Source organism: Rattus norvegicus, chromosome 3 (assembly GCF_036323735.1).
Source record: "Rattus norvegicus strain BN/NHsdMcwi chromosome 3, GRCr8, whole genome shotgun sequence".
NCBI classification, from domain to species: Eukaryota; Metazoa; Chordata; class Mammalia; order Rodentia; family Muridae; genus Rattus; species Rattus norvegicus.
This window is the reverse complement of record NC_086021.1, coordinates 139,638,904-139,659,871: the sequence shown is the minus strand read 5'-3', so window position 1 is coordinate 139,659,871 and position 20,968 is coordinate 139,638,904. Positions and strand designations below refer to the sequence as shown.

At 46.2% G+C, this 20,968-nt stretch overlaps 1 protein-coding gene across 3 annotated transcripts; it reads right to left on the bottom strand.

Annotated features, from left to right (window-relative positions):
- Positions 1-5,451: 5,451 nt before the first annotated feature.
- On the bottom strand, positions 5,452-20,796 carry Prnp (prion protein). Of its 3 annotated transcripts, NM_001395658.1 has the most exons (4): positions 20,748-20,796; positions 18,416-18,513; positions 8,714-8,809; positions 5,452-7,452 (listed from the first exon to the last, which is right to left on the bottom strand). In NM_001395658.1, the coding sequence occupies exon 4, from the start codon at positions 7,440-7,442 to the stop codon at positions 6,678-6,680; it is 765 nt and encodes a 254-aa protein (NP_001382587.1). In that variant the 5' UTR covers positions 7,443-7,452; positions 8,714-8,809; positions 18,416-18,513; positions 20,748-20,796; the 3' UTR covers positions 5,452-6,677. The 3 variants fall into 3 exon arrangements, with proteins under 3 accessions (NP_001382587.1, XP_063139172.1, NP_036763.1); XM_063283102.1 differs by lacking the exons at positions 18,416-18,513; positions 20,748-20,796 and adding an exon at positions 16,711-16,826; NM_012631.3 differs by lacking the exon at positions 8,714-8,809 and having other exon boundaries at positions 5,456-7,452; positions 20,748-20,794.
- Positions 20,797-20,968: the final 172 nt, after the last annotated feature.

Below are 20,968 nucleotides of genomic sequence, written 5' to 3'. Positions count from 1 at the left end.
CTAACTCCTAGTACCTCAGAATGTGGCTGTATTTGGAGATCAGGGCTGTGAAGGAGAGATTAAGTGATTAGGATGAGGTCATATGTGTGAACCATAATCCAAACAAAGCCGACGTCCTTATATGGAGAGGTGACTATGACACAGACATGCGCAGAGGGAAGCCCATTGCAGGAAGAAGGTGACCTCTGTGCCAGATTCCTGAGTTCTACAGTAAACCAATGACAAAGCATTTCCATAGTATATTTCTGGGAGAACTAATGGTGTGCCTTTGGACACGTGACAGATGAGTCCATCATCTGTCAGGTTTTTAAACTGGAGACCTTTGTGAGGACCTAATAAGGCCAGATGTGACAAGGGCGTGGCACAGAGACAAGACTGAATCAGTGCTAAAGACAGGATCCCTGAAGGCAGTGGGCCAAGATAAGGTTTCCTCTTTGGGGATTAGAACAGTTGCTAATCTTCTCTCTACAGAAGTATTATTTGTTCATTGTGAAAGATAGATCTGAGAAACAGAGCCCAAAGTATCACAACTTATGGGAGTGTGTGTGTGTGTGTGTGTGTGTGTGTGTCTGTGTGTGTCTGTGTGTGTTTGTGTCTGTGTGTGTGTGTGTTCATGTGAGAGATCCATTATGAGAAACTGGCTCATATAATAAAGGAGCTATGACATTCCATGATCTGCTCTCTTCTAACTGAAGAGCCGGGAAAGCCAGGGTTTCTAGTCCAAAGGTCCAGGAACCAACAGCATTGGTGTAAACCCCCGCTGTAGGACTGAGGAAGTGGACACTCAGATGATGCAGGGAGGGAGGAAGCAAAGTGGGCAAATTCCTCCTCCTCCCCCTTTTGTTTTAGTCCAAGCCTCAAGGGCTTGAAAGCTGACCATACACAGTGGTGGGAACACTCTCACACAGCCATTGAGCTAAATGCTAATTTCACCTACAAACACTCCCATAGACACGCTCAGATTAATGTTTAATCTGGGAACCCCTTGACACATGAAAGCAGCCACCACAGTATATTGTTTAGAAATATGAAAAATTACAAAAAGAAATAAAGATCACACCATCTTGTGGTAACTACCACCGACAAATTTATTCCTGCTACTTTCCTGTGTTCTTAAAAATACATATCTATATATGTGTATTTATACATTTGTACTCTGAGTTTCATAATGTAATATACATAATCTAATTTAATTTTTATACTTTACATTATATTATGTATTATGTACAGTTCCTTGAGTAATGAGCATTTTTGAAGCACAATTTTTTCTTCCATTTTTATTAACTTGTGTATTTCTTATTTACATTTCAAATGTTGTTCCCTTTCCTGGTTTCCTGTCCATCAGCCCCCTAGCCCTTCCCCCTCCCCTTCCTTATGGGTGTTCCCCTCCCCATCCTCCCCCCATTGCCGCCCTCCCGCCAACAGTCTAGTTCACTGGGGGTTCAGTCTTGGCAGAACCCAGGGCTTCCCCTTCCACTGGTGCTCTTACTAGGATATTCATTGCTACCTTTGAGGTCAGAGTCCAGGGTCAGTCCATGTATAGTCTTTAGGTAGTGGCTTAGTCCCTGGAAGCTCTGGTTGCTTGGCATTGTTGTTCATATGGGTTCTCGAGCCCCTTCAGCTATTGAGGTACAATGTTTAGTTGCCGTGTAACGTTCTATTGCACGAGAATACTATATATTTTTTTTAACTTTAAAATATGCTTTAGTGCAACGTTAAAATCATATTGGCTCCGAGGTCAGAGTTCAGAGTCAGTGTCAGCAAGTTCCCCTTGGGAGTGCACGTGCTCTGGCTGGGGCCAGTGGCATCCTCACGGTCTAAGGTAGGTTGTCAGGGTTTAGACATGGAGTATTCCTCGAAAGGCTCCTGTGTCGAGGGGGCAGCTCCTGTCTTGTGGATATAATCACTGAGAGATGACCGAATCATGCCAACACCAACCTCGTCAATGGGTTAACATGTCACACAGAATGGGAGGCCTGTCAGGAGGAGAGGGTTGGTCCCCGGGGGTGAGTCTGGGGAGGGGCTTACTCCTGGCCTGCTCCTGCCTGCCTCTCTTTCTGCTTCCTGACCAGGAGGTGAGTGAGCGTCCTTCCCACGTGACCTTTGCACAACAATGGGTCCAAGTGGCCATGAACTGAAACTTCAGAAACTGAATCAAAGCAAACATTTCCTCCATTCAACTATCTTTCAGACATTGATGACAGCGATGGGAAGTATAACATGTAGTCTGTAAGAAATTTCTGTAGCACTGGCCACCATCTAGAAGGTCACCAAGAATGTCCCTGGGAAGGTAAGGAGTGACTGTCGAGGGTGGTTGGATTGGCTCGAAGGTACCAGTGTGAAAACCCACTTATGTCTAGGTTTGAGAGGTACGCTGGGTTCGCAACACAACCAGTTCATCCTAAAGGAGAACATAAAATAATTTTCATGATTTGGGGCCTTTGTAAGAAGTAATAATTTTATTGTCAAAACCTGTGTTATTTGCAGGACTGAGAGAGAATTTTTAAGGAAGGCCCCTAGTCTGTGCCCATCCCTCCTCTCCCTATCTTATTGCATCCTGTAGAAGGGTCTTGAGCTCACAGATGTGAACACTTTAAGCTCACACACCTAAGCTTTCTCCGAGTCTCTTTGTCCCTCACAACCAAACTTTGGCCATCTGTAGGACACAGAGTCAAATCTTCATGAGGTGAAGTCCACCAGGAAAGAACAGACAGATAAGAGGTGTAAGAGGTCTTTGGGCAGAGATTTCCAGCATCCTTGATACCTGGAGAAAAGACGAGATCAGAGAAGCCTGCAGGGGACCTTTCAAGCACTCAGTGTATGCCAAGGCTCAGAGTTGGATCCTAGAATATTTTGGAGAAGCCAGTATCTCAGAAAAAGTGTGATCTGTGGCCCTGTGGGATAGCCTCCAAGGCCCAATTCCCAAGTACCATGAAGTGTTGGACTCAGAAGCAGCAGCTGCAGAATCAGTCCTGGCTTCATGGGATAAGAGTCAGGGCCCCCTCCACTGGATGTTGACTTTGAGGCAGCTACCCCTGGAAGTCCTTAGAAGCTATAATGCTGAACAGGAAATTACTCTCTGTCACACATATATCTCTTGAATCCACGAGGCCCATATCCATCTTAGAGAAACCACATGGCCCCGGATGTCACCGTCCTTGTTCCCTTGCAGGACCTGTGGGCAACTTACACAGAGAAAGTGAGTCTCCTGAGGGTCCAAGAGACCGAATGTACAAGAGAGTCTGGGTCTTCCTTTGAGAGCTCATCAGTGAAGTTGGTTGATGAAGTCAGTTCTGAAATCCATGCCAGGAGGACACTAATTCTGTTGACTGTGAGAAACTCCTTAGAAGTAATAGAGGGTAGGTGGGCCTGAGAGGTAGGAGGATTTCCATGAGTCAGTCAGGGCTACGTAAGATCCTATCTGCCTTAGTTAGGGTTTTATTGCTGTGAACAGACACCATGACCAATGTAAGTTTTATAAAGGACAACATTTAATTAGGGCTGGCTTACAGGTTCAGAGGTTCAGTCCTTTATCATCAAGGCAAGAACATGGCAGCATCCAGGCAGGCACGGTGCAGGAGGAGCTGAGAGTTCTACATCTTCATCTGAAGGAAGCCAGGAACTGACTGAGTATCCTCAGGCAGCTAGGAGGAGGGTCTCCAAGCCCACCCCCACAGTGACACACTTCCTCCAACAAGGCCACACCTCCTAATAGTGCCACTCCCTGGGTCAAGCATATGCAAACCGTCACACTATCATAAACCACGCCCACAAACAAAAGAAACAAGAGAGCCTAAGACATGTTTGCCAGGTTCTGCACCCTCCCTCATTGACTTCACCAATGCTTGTCCAAGGCTTGAGGAGTATCGGTGACTCCAACCTTGGTTTTCAGCTTCTGGTCTTCAGATCAGCAGTCATTTATCACCTGGGAACTTGCAGACCTCACAGACTCTGGGAAGTATAGAGCTCATCTCAGGTCTGCAGTCTCCTTGCGTATAACTAGCCTTGGTGAGAGTTCGAGAAGCCTGCATTGGTGGGATGGTTCCCACCCTGATTAACTAAAATTTCTCACTAATGGCGAACCTCAGGACTAGGGCTGAGCTTCATGGCCTTCACACTGTAGAACTTACCCTCTCTCCTGCTTGGTGGAGTTGCCCCCTGTGAGCTCTCTTACACGGCCCATGACTATCAGGACTGCTTTAATTCTCCTAGTGGGATTTTCCCCAGCAGGGCTGGGTGACCTTCACAGGCCTGCAGGTGGCGCTATCACAGCTGGAGCATCTGTGGGATGGAACATTGTGGTTTCCATCACCACTTCAGGTTTTATGCATTTGTACATGGCAGCTGCTCAGGAAAATTCCTACCCGGTGAGCAATCACATGGCTGCACTGGTGCCTCCCCACAACGGACACCTGAACAGTGAGCCAGGGCCTTTCCTTGCAATAGACACAGGTATTCAGAGTGAATTGCAAGTGTGGCCTTTTGGGCCAAAAGGTTAAACCTGAAATTGCAAAGCCTGAGTTATGAGGGCTTAAACCAGACACTTCGGAGCTTAAGTTTTTATTTTAATCGAGAAAATCTATTTCTAAGATGTGCACACCTGTAATCCCAGCACTCAGGAAGCAGAGGCAGGCAGATCTCTGTGAGTTCGAGGCCAGCCTGTTTGACATAGTGAGTTCCGGGACAGCCAGGGCTCTGTAGAGATAGATATTCCTGTCTCAAAAGAAAAAGTACATTTATGTCTAAGCCGGGCATGGGAGTTCACCTTTATAACCCCAACACAAGGGAGACTGGGGCAGGAGAACTGCTTTGAGTTCAAGTCCAGAGAAAAACTAACGTGATTTCAAAATTACAGATTGAGGTGTAGCTCAGTATGTCTGAGGGCCTGGGCTCAATCACCACACCATGGACCAAACAAATGGGGAGGGAGGGAGGGAGGGAGGAGGAAGGGAGGGAAGGAGGAGAAAGGGAGGGAGGGAGGAGAGAGAAAATGAATCTGAATTCAGAATAAACAAACTCCCTGGAGCTGAAGCAGTAGCTCAGTGGTTAAGGCCAGTGGCTGTTCTTTCAGAGTACCTGGTTCAAGTCCCAAACCCCACAGTGGCTCACAACCATTCATAACTTCAGTTCCAGGGGATCTTTTGAACAGTCATATATGTAGGCAAAACCACTGATTCACAGTGAAAAAAACAAAAAACAGAAAAACCTCTTCTGGAGTGGGGGAGCCCTACTCCCCAGTCTTCCCTCCCTCCCCAGGGAGTACTACTGTGTTTCTGCAGGACTCAGTACAACTTAAGGGAAAATGCAAAGTCAGTGGAAATGAGAAGACTCCTTATCAGAGGCCCATCAGGGACAGGGTGTGAAATGAGCCACTCCCAGGCTCAGATGAGCCCAAGCCACCCTTGTGACAAACACAGGGCCAGGAGCATTGAAGGAGAAAAACCCCACACGTGCTCATCATAGCTTCTATTTAATGTCAGTCAGATAGCAAACATTTATAAACTTTTTATATGACAAAACAAATACATGCGAAGTTACAAATATAGAAAACGTGAAGTACATGCAGATTCGAAGACCAGCTAGGGCTCTACTTTGGAATCATACGGAACCGAGTGCACATTGAAAGCCCAAGGGTCACACTTAGTACTGCACAGAACGGCCAGTGCGTTCCACACTTCAGATGCTTTAAAATAGAAGGCCTAAGCTTGAAGTTATATTTATATATTCTACACAGAACACCCGCGGTGCAGGCTGAACCGATCACAGGGTTGTGATGTCTGCTGGGGGAAATACAAAGCGATTTAAGGAAAAGTTAGCCTTACTTAGACAATGCTAGCAGAATTTCTCTTTCCACTTTGGAATGGAGCCTATTTCTCTCCTCTGCAGCCCAAGAGAATTTGTAGATTGTCTCTTTGTTGTCCAGTTCAAATACGAGTACAGAAACTTAGGGCACGACCTAATTCTAGCTCTTGATAATTATGAGACAGAAATGAAGAAACGCAGGGGTCTTGCCTTTGTCCCTTCACCATCTCTCCCATCACAGGAGACCATGCTTTTGTACTGCTGGTTCTCCTCAGAGTCAAAATCTCCTGGTTTAATCCAAGGCTAAAAATCATTCCAGCGCCTAGGGAATGAACACAGTTTGCTTTCAATGTCAGTAGGATAATTTGATTCTTTTTCTTGTTGCCTTCAATCAGCTATGGTTTATGTTAGAAAAGAAAGAATTCCACATGTGGATGCTCTAGATATCCCAGGCGGGAGGCTGTTTTCCAGGGTGCCATGCCCACACAGTGGCTTCTTTGGCTATAGAACCCTTTGCCTATACTAAGTTATGTGTGTCTCTGTCACCATGTCCTCTGGGTACAATTCAGGGGTTACACAGTATTTACTCAGTAGACCAAAACAAAGCCCTGACTAGCCAGCAGTTATTTGGTGTTATATTCTTACTGGCCTGGTGTTAACCCTGGCCCATGATGGACTCAATCAAAGGACGCTGAAGCGAATAGCATCTGGTCTACTGTACATTTCCCCAGACCCATCACTGCCAAGGGTATTAGCCTATGGGGGACAAAGAGAAGCAAGAATGAGACACCACCTCAATTGAAAGAGCTACAGGTGGGTAACCCCTCCCCCAGCCTAGACCACGAGAATGAGAAGGAACAAGCAGGAAGGCCTCCTCATCCCACGATCAGGAAGATGAGGAAGGAGATGAGGAGGATCACAGGAGGGGAGGAGAAAAGCACGGCGCTAGATCTTCTCCCGTCGTAATAGGCCTGGGACTCCTTCTGATACTGGGTGACGCACATCTGCTCCACCACACGCTCCATCATCTTCACGTCGGTCTCCGTGAAGTTCTCCCCCTTGGTGGTGGTGGTGACTGTATGCTGCTTGATGGTGATATTGACACAGTCGTGCACGAAGTTGTTCTGGTTGCTGTACTGATCCACCGGCCTGTAGTACACTTGGTTAGGGTAACGGTACATGTTTTCTCGGTAGTAGCGGTCCTCCCAGTCGTTGCCAAAATGGAGCATGGGCCTGCTCATGGCACTCCCCAACATGTAGCCACCAAGGCCCCCCACTACTGCCCCAGCTGCGGCAGCCCCTGCCACATGCTTGAGGTTGGTTTTTGGCTTGCTGGGCTTGTTCCACTGATTATGGGTACCCCCTCCTTGACTCCAGCCCCCGCCATGGGGCTGACCCCAGCCACCACCATGAGGTTGTCCCCAGCCACCACCATGAGGTTGTCCCCAGCCACCACCATGGGGCTGCCCCCAGGTACCACCACTCTGAGGTGGGTAACGGTTGCCTCCAGGGCTTCCCTGCCCAGGGTACCGGCTTCCACCAGTGTTCCACCCTCCAGGCTTTGGCCGCTTTTTGCAGAGGCCAACATCAGTACATGTAGTCACAAAGAGGGCCAGCAGCCAGTAGCCAAGGTTCGCCATGATGGCTGATCTGTGAAATGAAGAACAAGGCATCAGTGTCCGGCACTCAGGCTGAAGCTCCTAGACATCTTCAGAACAAATGTGTGAAGTCAGACCCCTGTGGCTTCTCCTTTAGGAGAAAAGTAAGTCAGACGTACACAGCTCATTCCCATCCTCTTAGGACAGATTTGACAATGTTTCACTCTGTTCCCTGAAAACAAGAATTACCCCAATTGGTAAACTACATCTGGTCTGGGAAATACCACATTGGAGTTAATGCCATGGCTTTGAGCTTCGACAATGCGGTGGCATTTGGAACTGGACATGGTCTTGTGGGGTCTTGAGCCATACTCAGAAGGCTGCTCTAATGGAGCCAGGGTCCTGTGGGGCCTGAGCCATACATGGAGGAGAACCTTTATCCACAGATGTAGACCTCATTCACCAGAATTCAAAAAGTCACCTGCGGGGCAGCTGTGTGGATCTGTGAACACACCCGTCCTGAGTAACACACCACACCACACCACACCACACCACACCACACCACACCACACCACAAGGGCCTGAGTCAGGGTCTAGTCAGGAAGACTCCTGAGTGGCTGCATCAGGAGCAAAGACTTGAAGATAGCTGACTCAGTAAGCCCTGGAGCGAGGACTAACTCTCTCGAAAGCCAGGCACAAGGAAGTGACTTTGGTGCCCTCAGCACTTGGGAGGTAGAGGCTGAAGGAGGAGGTGTGAGTTCTACAAAGTCTGGGTTTTAGAGCTCATGTCTCAAAATCCAAACCAAAGCAAGAATCTCTGTTTCGTTCCATTTTATGGACAAGGTTAGTGCCTGGCACAGAGGAGTACGCAATGGATAGCTGTCAAGTGAAGGAGTTAACGTCCCCTGAGTGTACTAAAGTCAAGGATCTCCTTGAAGGAATTTCCAGCCTAGGTTTATCAGAGACAGGAAATACCGAGGGTTTGGAAGGCTCACTTGAGAATTCCTTACCCTCTCCATAGACAAGAGAGACAGACACACTGGGTTGCCAAGATAAATCTAGTTGCATTCTCAAGAAGTGTGGTGGTCTCACGTGTGTAAGTCTGAGTTTAGCATGAATGCCTTTTTTCGGGGGGGGGGAATGGGGGTAGGGCTTCGCTCTGAAGCTTGGGTTTGCTTTGAACTCATGGCAATCCTCCTGCCTCAGCCTCTTCAGTACTCAGATCACAGACATGTACCATTGTTTTCTTCTGATTTTTGGTACAGAATGGGCAGTACAGTTTAGAAAACAACAAACACACTGAACAGCCTCACCTACAAGTTACAAGTGTGCCTTCATCAAATATAGCCTTCTTTCAGCTTAGTGATCTCATTCACCCTGGGTACTGAGCCAGGATCCAAGGGCAGAGGCTAAAGAAAACAGAGACTACTGAGCAACATTACCATACCCCAGGTCAATACATACATCCCCAAAATGCCAGTTAGCCATAAAACCTAAAAGGCGACACAGTCACACTCTGGTGAGTCCTGCTTCCAGCACTGACATGTCTTCACATTGAAAAAGATTAGAAAATTACTTTTCTTTTTAAGATTTACTTATTATATATAAATAACTGAGTAAACTGTCGCTGTCTTCAGACACACCAGAAGAGGGCATCGGATCCAATTACAGATGGTTGTGAGTCACCATGTGGTTGCTGGGATTTGAACTCAGGACCTCTGGAAGAGCAGTGCTCTTAACCACTGAGCCATCTCTCCAGCCCCTGAAAATTACTTTTCAGTTAAATTGTATGATGTACATGAGAAAAACTAGTAAAGAAATCACTAACGGTCTGTTCCTATTTCTGCTTAAATCACTGAAAAGCAAGAGCTGTAGGAAGTGAATCAAAACTGATTTAGAAAACACAAGCCAGAATAAAGGACTGAGACCAGACCAGACCAGACAAGCTGGGAATCTGGAAGTTTCTTCTAGTGAAGGTCAGGGGTCAGACTGGAGGCCAGGGGGCATATACGCTCCCACAGTTCCAGCCTGGAGCCTTTCAGTTCTGTTCCCTGGTCCCCATTTTCTCATAGCCCAGCTCTTGGCCTCCATGTGACTGTCCCCTCACTTTCGGTCTCAGTCTATCCTGGACTTCATGGTAAACCCATTTAATCCCAGTACATGGTAGGCTGAGACAGGAGGATTGAAAGTTCAGTATAAGTGTTGGGGAAGGAATCAGTGATAGAGCACCTGCTTAGCTTATGTGAGGCCCTGGGTTCAATCCCCAGAACCCCAATCAATCAATCAATCAATCAATCAATCAACCTCTCAGTCTAAAGGATGTTTATGTAAACCACTTTTCCATTCATGCTACTGAGCCAAACCTAGCTGTAAGTTCTAGAGTTTCTCTTTGTCTCAGCATACATGAAACTATTAGCAAACCCTTTCAGTTCTATCTGTACAGCGAATCTTAAGCCCGTTGGGTTTTCACAGTCTCAACACTACTATCTTGGTTGGTGCTTCCACTACTGCTCATGTGAATCCTCCCACAGCTGTCCATCTGTCCTCCCTGACTGTCCCCAACTCTGCCCAGCTCCTCTTATCTTGCGTTTTCCTGTTACCACGGTCACACTGTACTGCTTCCCCAAGGGGCAATCTACACTCAGGTTAAAATACAAAGTCCCAGCCACACTGCCTGTTTGTCACAGGATTTGGCTTCACTCCCTCTCCCCAGCCTGCTTAAACCTGTTAGAAACAAAGAATCCCCTCGGCATTACACAAAGAAACAGATGAACACAGACGCAGTGAGAGCAGTTTGGCAGGGTGGTTTCTTTTTGAAAAAAAAAAAAAAGGGCGCCCCAGAACTGAAGCAGAGCTGCAGAAAACACACGGAGCCAGAAGTTCCCTTGTGCTTTATCCTAACGCAGGTGGTGACTGTGTCTCTGCCTCATTGGCTGGGATCCTACCTCGCCATCTTTTCAGATGTGCTAGTTTTGAAAGAAATCAGCACAAAGGAAATGAAGGGGAAGGGGAAAGGGTTGGCTGCCATAGGCCATCAGGTTCTAGGAAGGAAGGAAATCGTTTGTAGGGAGCTGGGGCTTTGTGTAAAGTAAGGTTTTAACAGGTAGGGGAGATGAAAAGATCGGGGTAGAAGTGTTACAAGGTCAGGAGGTTACGGAATCTAAGCTCGGAATCTAAGCTCGCTAGGAAACAAGCATCCCTCATAAACCCCACAAGTGGGTCCCGCCTCTGGGTCTTGGCTCGTATAGCATCCCTCTCCCATCTTCTTTCCCTGCTTCTTTCCAGAGCAAGAAATATGCTTGATGCAGGAATTACTGCAGACTTACTGTCCCATTTTCTCCACCATGGGCAGGCTCCTCCAGGGCAGTCTTGGGTCTGTTTACAGCAGTGCCCCCATAGTGCCTGACCAGCAGAGGGATGACAAGCAGAGGGAAGCGCTTTTACAGAAACGTAGCCAATGAGCAACTAGGAATCGGTATTTGCAATGGATGGCGAAGGAAAAAGTATTTAAAAATCTACAAAACATTCTTTTTTACAACGGTCAGCTAATTTTACCGTTTTGCTGCATTAAGCAAACACTTATTTCATATGCGAGGCACCGTGGTTGGCTAGGGCTGGCTGAAGACGGAGTATTATCTGAAATGGGCGAGAAGGCTGCTGGGAAGCATACTGCATTGGGCTTTGCATATGCTTCTTTAAGGCAGCACAGATCCCAGCCAAGGGTGTGGCTCAGGGGAAGAGCATTTGCCTGGACTTGTCCTGGTATCTGTTTATTGCAGTACAAAGGGAAAAAAAGTTACAGTTGTGTGATCTGGAGAATCAGGAGTGGGAAACGACACCACACAGGAATAAGGACATAGAAGGTGATGGGGACAGACAGCAGCTAGAGTGGAGGTGGGCGGGGCTAGAGGGACGCTGGCAGATCTGAGGACACATGAACCGGAGCTGTTAGGTGTACAGCGGAAAGGCAAGGCAAGGCAAGGAGAGGTCAGGTAACAGGGCCATCCGTGCACGGCAAGCAGACCTCAGGGCAGACTTCACCTGCCATTCTTGGTCTAACAGTACAGCATCCCTTTTAGTCCCAAAGAAAGAAAACAGGCAGCTGTGTCAGTGCTACCCACCACTCCCATCAGGATGCTGGTTCTACGGCTGGCCTTAAGAGAGACCGTGAAGGCTCTGACTGGGTCTGACTGAAGAGTTTGGGTTGTTTTTCAGAAGGAACATTCGTCATGAAGCAGGGACTTTGTGTACTTGTGTTCAAGCCTAGGCGTGACTGTGTAAAGAGAACAGAGCCTGAGTCTTAGGCTGCTGCAGTGGGAGCTAATGGGAGCAGAACCATGTGATTCAGTGGGTAGCCTCTGGGGGAACACAGTGTCTGATGTGTAAATGGTGAGAAACTGAAAGACTGGGAGCCCAACTTCTGGACTGGGCAGTAACATGCACAGAACATGGAAAGTATCCAGTCTGGAGGGAGGTGGACCAGGGATCTAGTTTTGGCTACGCTGATGTTTGTCAAGCAACATGAGGGTCGAGAGCTTCAAGCATCTGGGATAAGGAACAGGCAACAACTGGATGTCAGCTGGGGAGCTGTCCTGGGAGCCGTGTTTGCCAGTACTGAGAGTGATGGATAATGTTGGAAAATTATAAAACATATCAAGACAGGATCATTTCAAAGTCAGATGAGAACAAGAAAAAAATCATTTAATCATGAAATTCCTATACAAAGTCATTTCTAAAGAAGGACACAGACCTTACACAAGGCCTAAGGGGGCCTAAGTACTAAATTCAAAGCCCTTGTTCTAAAAATAGGACCATCCCGGTGACTAGTTCCTGGGCTGTGGATGTAGCTCATGGCAGTGTATCTGCCTGGGGTCCAGCCTCAGCACTGCAAACAGTCGTTGGTTCATTAGGTTGCTGGGAAGAAAGATTAGCTTTCTGAGTTCATGGCTGTGTTGTGATGTCATCTAAGATATTTTAGTAAGGACTTAATAAAGGTTATTAACTATATTTCTCACTAAGAACACTCCTGATCAGTAGGCAGTATGAAATTTCCTTAGCTTGATAAATATCATAATAAAACCACAGCACGTAGCGAATGGTCCTTGAATACATTCCTTTTAAGAGCAGAGGCAGATTAGAAACAAGAACTTCCACTGCTCACAGGACTCAAGGTGCCAATGCCGTGTTTAAAGATGAAGAAATTGCAGGTGCAGGAACTAGAAGGAAAGAGGGCACGCTGGCGTCATTCCAGTGAACACTGTCACAACAGGAGATGAGGGTAGATGGCACACACCTTTAAGCCCAGCACTTTCGAGGCAGAGGCAGTGGATCTCTAGACTGAGGCCAGCCTGTTCTACAAATCAAGTTCCCGGACAGTCAAGGCTATACAGAGAAACCCTGTCACAAAAAAAATCCTGCAGACAAGGTAAAAGGAACAACGATAGCGGAATTCCGCAAGGTTGCAGGGGTCAGGGTAGGTGTCTTATTTTCCTATTGCTGTGACAATACGCCATGCAGAAGGGTAGGAGCCCATCACCATCACGGGGGACAGGGAGCTTGGCAGCAGGCACGCAGGCGTGGCGCTACTGCAGTCGCTAGAGCTCACATCTTGATCCCAAAGCAGAAGGCAGACAGCGAACTGGAAATGGCAAAGTCTTCGGAAACCTCCCAGCCCTTCCTCCAGGGCCACACTTTCTCCAGCAAGGTCGTACCTCCTAATCTTTCCCAACAGCCACCAGCTTGGGACCAAAATACTCACATGCCTAAGATTTATGGGAACACCTCACTCAAACCACCACAGCAAACAAACAGAAAGCAGTGTCATTTCTATACCAGCCACAGTTAACTAGAAAAGAATAGATATCCACGTAGCAAGCAAACTGTAAAATATCTAGATGTGACAAAACTAAATAAAGAGTGATTTTATATGGCAGAAATTCAAAACTCTAACTCTAGGTTGATTTTTTTGAATAACCTAATAAACACGCTTGGAAAAAGACATATTTATTACATGGGAAAAAAAGACCTTAATTAAAAAAAAATCAACCTTAAAGGACAAAAAAGGAGTGCAGAATGTAGCACACCAGACTTAAATCATATTATAAAACCATTAAAAAAAAGTACCATAAAGCCACTAAAATTCAGAAATAGATCGACGGAATAAAGCTAAATACAGAAGCATGTACACATTTTACGAAAGTACTTGATATATCAGTGGGTACCATGAACCAATAAGAAAGAAAGGTTTGATGGTCCTGGGAAACTGGAGAAATAACCAAATGAATCCCTAACCCCAAATGCAAAAGTAGAAGACTCTAGACAGACCACAGACCTAACTGTTAGGGAGGTCGCGCACCACCTTAATCCAGCTCTGGATGACACAGCGAGACCCATCTCTAAACATAAAACAATAAATTGGCCGTTGAAAAGAATAGTTCTCCAAAGTACAAATGGTCAATAAACATATGAACAGTGTTCAGTTACCACTGGCTGTCACAGAAGCGCAAATCCAAATTACAGGGAGTCCATCTCATCCAGGCTAGAATGTCTACCCTTAAGACAAATAGCAAATGCCAGCAAAGATGAGAAGAGAAGGGAATCCTTACACACTACTGTGTAAGGACTGTAAATTAGACCTCACCACAGAAATATATATATAGGTTCTGCAGAAAACTGAAACTAAGGGGTTGGGGATTTGGCTCAGTGGTACAGTGCTTGCCTAGCAAGCGCAAGGCCCTGGGTTCGGTCCCCACCTCCGAAAAAAAAAAAAAAAAAAAAAAAAGAAAGGGAAAGAAAACTGAAACTAGTTCTACCCCATGACCTAGCTACACCTAGGTATTTATCCAAAGGATTCCAAGTTAGCACGTCAGAGACACTTGCATGCTGGTGTTTGAAAACTAAGTCATGGAACCGACCTTGGTGTCTATCAGCAGAGAAGGGGATAAAGACAATGGGGCTTCAGCCATAAAGAACAGCAAAACCATGCCATTTGGAGGGAAGGATGCAACCGGAGAGTATCATTTCAGATGAACGAAGTTGGGCAAATGTTGCATGTGCTCTCTCACATATGGTTCTCAGGTTTTACATAGGTACACAAAATACTGTCCGTCTGGCTGGCTTGAAAGGACAGTGAACCTGTCTAGGGAAGGCTGGGAGGCAGGGGCATGGCTGAAGCACATTCTATAACGTAGGAAATGTCCTTACATAACTCAGTACTATGTACATTAACTATATGTTAAAAAAAAAGGTGTGTCCTCCTGCTGCCCCCTATTGTGTGTGTCTATGGTACATGTATGTGTGCATGTAAGTGAGCATGTCTGTGTGTGCATGTGTATGATATAAAAATACAGATGAGTGCCTTTGTGAGTCAGAAGGTGAAGGACGGTTTTCCAGACTAGGAGACACAAGGCATGGGCAAAACCAGAGGGGTGGATTTAATGACTAAATAACCAAGAAAGCTTGCTCCATGCTACGAAGAACCACCACGAGCAAAGCTGACAGAACACGTATGATATGCTAATGGGCACAGCACCGATGGTGTCTGTAACACTGCAGCTGGACAAAGAGCTTCACGAGAAGACAGACATCAATTCTCTGAGGAAATGATTAACACATAAACCATTAACTCACCGTAGTGGGAGAGCCAATGGGTGCATAAGCATATTAAAAGTCCTTAGGAACCAACAAATAAAAAGAGAGAGAACAAAAACAAAAGGGGGGTTGGATGTTGTCAAGATGGTGGAATCACGGGGGGGGGGGGATCCAGGAGCCCACACAGCCAGCAGGAGAACACGAGTGGTATAAATGGATACTGAGAATGAAAACATTAGTGACTACACAACCACAGAGGAAGAATATGAAGAGAGAATTTCAAAACGAACTATTGTCTTTGTAAGAAATAGTTTACTAAATAAATCTAGAATGTGTGGACTTTGGAAATAAAATTAAAAGTCATTTGATAATAAAGACGCACAGGTCTTTATTGAACAAACGACACAGTAGAGCAACAAACACAGCCACAAAGTAGAGTTGTAGCTCAGTGGGCAGAGCACTTGGCTGGGATGTGTGAGGCCCTGGGTTCGAGTGCCAGCATTTAAAAATAAATAAATAAATAAATAAATAAATAAATAACCACCCTGACGTGGCAGCTGTAGGTTGGACGTGAGAAAGCTTTAGAGGGACAGTAACTATACATTATATTTGTTTTATGAACTCAAAATCTTTGGGAAATGGGCATGTTCCCATTAACATACAAATTATAAGTGACTTTAGAATGAATCCATTCGATACATCTTTATTGAATGACTAACATATGCACTTTAAAAAGCAGAGAGCTAGGAATGGGGGCATACACCTGTAATCCTAGTACAAGAGAGAGTTTTCATTAATGTGAGGACAGCATCAAGCCTATTGCCATTTTTAGATTGTTCTAGGAGCTTACAGAGCTGTGATTTTTTTACATGAAAATGATGGAAAATCACCTAGAAAAGCCTCTGGGTGGCAGGGAAAAGTGAGCTCACTAGAATGGCAGTCTTTGAAATGGGCTGCATCTAAAGACAGTGGGGTAACGTTCCATTCACAGTGACATTAAGAAATATCTAGGCAAAATATCTAGGGTTCAGCCTCAATATAAACAGCAGACTTACTGAGAAAAGCTACACAATTTTGCTGAGATATTAAAAATACGAGGAGGCTGGAGAGATGGCTCAGCGTCAGAGGTCCTGAGTTCAAGTCCCGGCAACCACATGGTGGCTCACAACCATCTGTAATGGGATCTCATGCCTTCCTCTGCTGTGTCTGAAGGCAGCTACAGTATACTCATATATGTAAAGTAAATAAATGAATATTTTTTAAAAATACTAGAAAAAGCAAAAGACATGTATTAATGGATTTTAGAAACTGATATAAGAAGAGATTGCAACTCTTCAAATAATCCAGTGTCAACAGTATTTTATCCAAATTCAGAGGAGTTTAAGAAACATGGTGCAGTGACACTTGCAGGGCGTGGTGTCCATGAATGCAGTCCCAGCGACTGAAAGGTGGAGGCAGTAGGATAAGGAGCTCAGGACCAGTCTTGGCTACAAATAGTTGGAAGCCAGACTGGGCTGAGACCCAGTCAGCCTTCCCTGCCTGTGTGCCTAAAAGGGACTGGATCGAGGATTTAGCTCAATGCTAGATCATTTGTCTGGTACCTGTGAGACTCTGAAGCTGCTTCCTGGCACCAAACCAAACCAAACAAACAACAAAAACCCCAAACAAAACCCCTAAGACCCGAAGAGATGTTTGTATGAGAACAGAATCCAGCGCATACCTGGTCCAACACTGCAAACCTGCACACATACCACAGGGTTCTGCTCTCAGGAGCAACACGTGCAGCTACAGAACCAGAGAGAGGGTACAAAAGGTCTGCGAGCCACACAGTTATTCTAGTCCTGCAACACACAGGCATCAAGGGGTAGAGCGGCTAAGAACCTGTCCTGAAGTTGTAGCAGCATAAGATGCTGCCGCTGAGATCCATATATACTGACTAGTTTCTGCAGTCCTGTAAGGCAGTGATCTGAGATTCAGAATACATACAACTTGAAAGTTTAACCTGTTAAATTACGAAGCACAGAGAATAACACACACATACACACAGGCACACACACACCCAGAGACATATGCATACACTAATACATACAGACATAATATGCACACACTCAAATACACAAAGACAGACACACACATATACACAGACAGACAGACACATACACACCCTCTACTCTCCATCCTTGGGGGGAAATTTCCTGTCTGTGCTAAGTATAATTAATTCATTTCTTATCATTTGATGTCACAGACCCTTAAGGAAATGGATCAAGCTATGAAAGACAATGGGAAACATTTCAGGACCTCAGTATCTTCAGGCCCATCTCTGGATTAAATGGAGTAAAGGGTCCCTAAGCTGACTCACAATCAGAGCTACTTTAAGAACTTTCGAAAAAACATCAGATATCCTCCCGGGATCCTGTCAGTATTTAAAGATGGAATGGGAGAGGTTGGAAAAGCCTCCCACGGAGCCTGCTGCCCTCCCACCCGCCGGCCCGCCCGCCTACCCGTCCACGGAGCCTGCTGCCCTCCCACGGAGCCTGCTGCCCTCCGCCCGCCTGCCCGCCCGCCCGCCGGCCCAAGGAGCCTGCTGCCCTCCCACCCGCCGGCCGCCCGCCCGCCCGCCCGCCTTCCCTCCCTGGAAAAGCTAGGTCATCCGGAACTCAACATTTTGCACTTCCTGTTAAGAGGATGCAGCTCCTTTGAGGTAAGTGCACAACACTGCAGGAGCAACGGGCAGAGGGCTATTTAACACACGGGAACAGCAGTTCTCCACGTTTAAGAGCTAATGCCTGCCATGCACTGCTTTATGACGCTGTAGCCATCCCTGCTTTAGATACGGATGTATATTTTTAAGTATTTATCATGCAGGAGCTCACAGATGCCTTTCAAGAATGGAATGGGAAAGTTAAAACCAACATTCAGAAAAACTAGCTGGGTGTAGTGACTTGGCTCAGAACTCACAGGACTACAAGGCTGCACACAGGGAGTTCCAGGTCAGCCTGTGCATATGAAACCCTGCCTGAAAACCAACACTGAAGCAAAACCAAAAACCTCAACCCTCAAACCAAGAACAAAAGAAAAAGCCATAATTAAAAAACAAAACAAAAACTAAACAAACAAAAACCCCTTTACTCTGCCTTTCTTATTTGGTTGAGATTTGGCATAAAACTGCTTTTCTATTATTATTATTTTTTTAAAAAAATGCTTACAGTTCCTTGGCCCAGCAGTCCTCGAGAAAGCAGTGACCCTTGTCCCATAGAATCAAGCTGACTTTAAATGACAGCAGGGTACAGTGAGGAGCAGGTCCCACATTACCAGGTGGAGTCTGGAGCAGGCCTGTTCCTTAGTTTTCTGGCCCCCATTTCCCCAGACAGTTGGTGATTTTCAATCCCCGACCCACAGACCATCATGATTCACAGGGCACTTACAGTCGGCTTGGCTCTCCTAAACCGGACTGGTACCGCTAAGAAGGCAGAATACTTCAGTTGGGTTGAAATGGTTCAGTTTTGAAATATATTCAGGAGTCCTTTAAAACAACAAAAAGAAAAACTAGAATTGATAAATAAGTCTGAGAACTGAAAGATGATCTAATCTCATATGCAAATTATCAAGCCAAAACTAAATAGTCATATAAAATGGAGCAGTATTTGAGAATGGAAATAAGGGCAGATTCAAACATACTCCAAAAAGGCAAACAGGGCATGGTCATGTTAATTTAGACACTAAAAAACTATCCCTGGGTTCAATCCCCAGTATTTTAAGGAAAGAAGCCTGTGAACTTTTTTTTTTTTTTTTAGTTGTTTGTTAGTGGAAACAATACAGCAACAAACATAAAGAAAGCCAAGATCAGACATCTTCTGAGCTCTTTCATTATAGCTCTTCTGGGCTTTTCAGAGGACAGCATGGGTCCAGAGGAGTCCCGGTCTCCTAACCTGTACTTTGACTCTGTTTTTCCCAGGGATACATGGAGTCTAAAATGAAGAGTGTTCTTCGGGATTGCTACAGCTCCCTCACCAGCCTGTCAGTTTCTTAGCTGCTCGCCTGTTAAACATTTAGGTTGCTTTTCCCTTGGATCTAATTTTCTGTAACTGTTGGCCATATGGCTCCCCTAGCCCTTTGTTGGTTCCACCACGGCAGGTGAATTGCCAGAAGTGGGGTTTCTGGGTCACAGCATGCAACTAATAATACCTCACCAGATTGTTTTACGGCTGGGCACAGTGGCTTATGCCTGTACCAGGGCATTCTGGGGAATCACAGGGAGGATTGCCACAAATTTGAGGCCTGCCTGGTCTACATAGCGAATTCCAGCTACATATCCATATTGAAAGCCTGTTATTGAGCTCTCAAACAAGCACACTCCAGACTAACCCAGGAACCAACCAACCAAACAAACAAACAAAAGCCCTTACTGACTTACACTGTCAACTAAGTGTGAATGGGAAACAGAATAGTATACTTTCAACATCGAGTTTTGCACAGTTAATCTCTGAAATAAATGCCAGACATGGGTAGCAGTTTTCTCCTTTCTAAATGTGAATGAGAGGGGATGGGGGGGGGGTGTTCGGTAGTTAAGAGCTCTGGCTGCTCTTCCAGACAGCCTGGATTGGGGTTCTGAGCTCCCCTGTGGCAGGGGCTCACAGAATCATCCCTAGCTCTAGTTCCAGGGCTTCCAACACCCTGTCTCTTCTGACCTCCGCAGAACCAGGCTTGTATACATGCTTCTGTGGAGCGAAACACTCATGCTCATAAAATAGATAGTAGTCTTTTAAAGAAAGGAATAAATAAAAGGAACCCCAGGCAATGCCAAGTCATAACGTTGGTTGTAAAGCAATCAATCGAGCTCTTAAGGAGGGCCACCTGCTCCCCAAACTTGAACACGGTGGTTTCAGACAACCTCTAGGTTAGGGTTGCTGCTGTCATCATCTCTGTCTGTTTAATCGATGTAAAGACAACAAACTTGCTTTAATTTGCATCTTATTCAGAAAATGACTCATCCTTCAGTCCCTGCTATAAATAATATGGAAAGCTCGTGTCAGATTCAAATACAACCCAAATCATCCCTTAGCTTTCTATTTCCTTGGACTCTTTGAAGCACTCGGATGTGTGTGTAGGTAAAGTAGTTCCTTTTTTTTTTTTTATTGAATAGTTAAATTTTTCAAGATGTCTGGCATTTTAATGCAAAATTTTGATTCCTGTTTGTGGTATAATTAAATTTGCAACGTCTTTAATTCCATCCTCCCAGGAGTTTCTCTTAAGGAAATGAGGAATTTAGCACACCGGCAACTGCTATTAAACCACGATATTCAAAGTAAAAGAATATAAGACAACCATGAAAACGCCTAGGCAGGGCAGTGAAGGCGAACGGCTGCGCTGAGTATGAAACTGAGCAAGGGGAGCAATGAGTGTGGTGCTGAGGACGGATGAGACCGTGGTGGAATCACGGGGTGAAATTATGTTCGCTGTAGCTATTACAACGAGAGAAGAAAACAGCACAGGGCAGTTAAAAGATGCCACCCCCCCAACCCCCCATCCCCCACAGCGATGTTGAGCTGTGAATCAGGCTCGGCTCCCGGCCTCGCTGCCCTGGGATTCGGTCCCTCCAGGAGTCGCGCAGCAGCGGGTGCACAGCCACCTCCTAGCCAAGCTCAACCCCAGTCCCAGCCCCGCGGCCTCAAGTCCCGGAGAGGCACAGTAAGCCGAGCTTGTCGACGGGAGGAAGGCTGAATGCTCGCTGACGCCTGGCTTCAGCAGCCCGCTTACCTGCCACCGACGCGACGCTCAGACTCCGTCTGCTGCTCTGACAACGCGGGGGAGCGGGGCGTGGTGAGGGACCCGACAGGCCGGGGGCTGGGCGGGGCGAGGGGCGGAGCGTGATGCTCACCAATGGCTTCTCGCGGTGGGATGAGTCACCGCTCCGTACTGGCTTAAATGCTTGTTATCTGTTTAACCCCCTCCCCCCGTACTCCCCTCCCCACCCCAGT

Bases quoted from the DNA above. Each gene is read 5' to 3' on its own strand.
- Prnp (NM_001395658.1), bottom strand. From the start codon at position 7,442: ATGGCGAACCTTGGCTACTGGCTGCTGGCCCTCTTTGTGACTACATGT.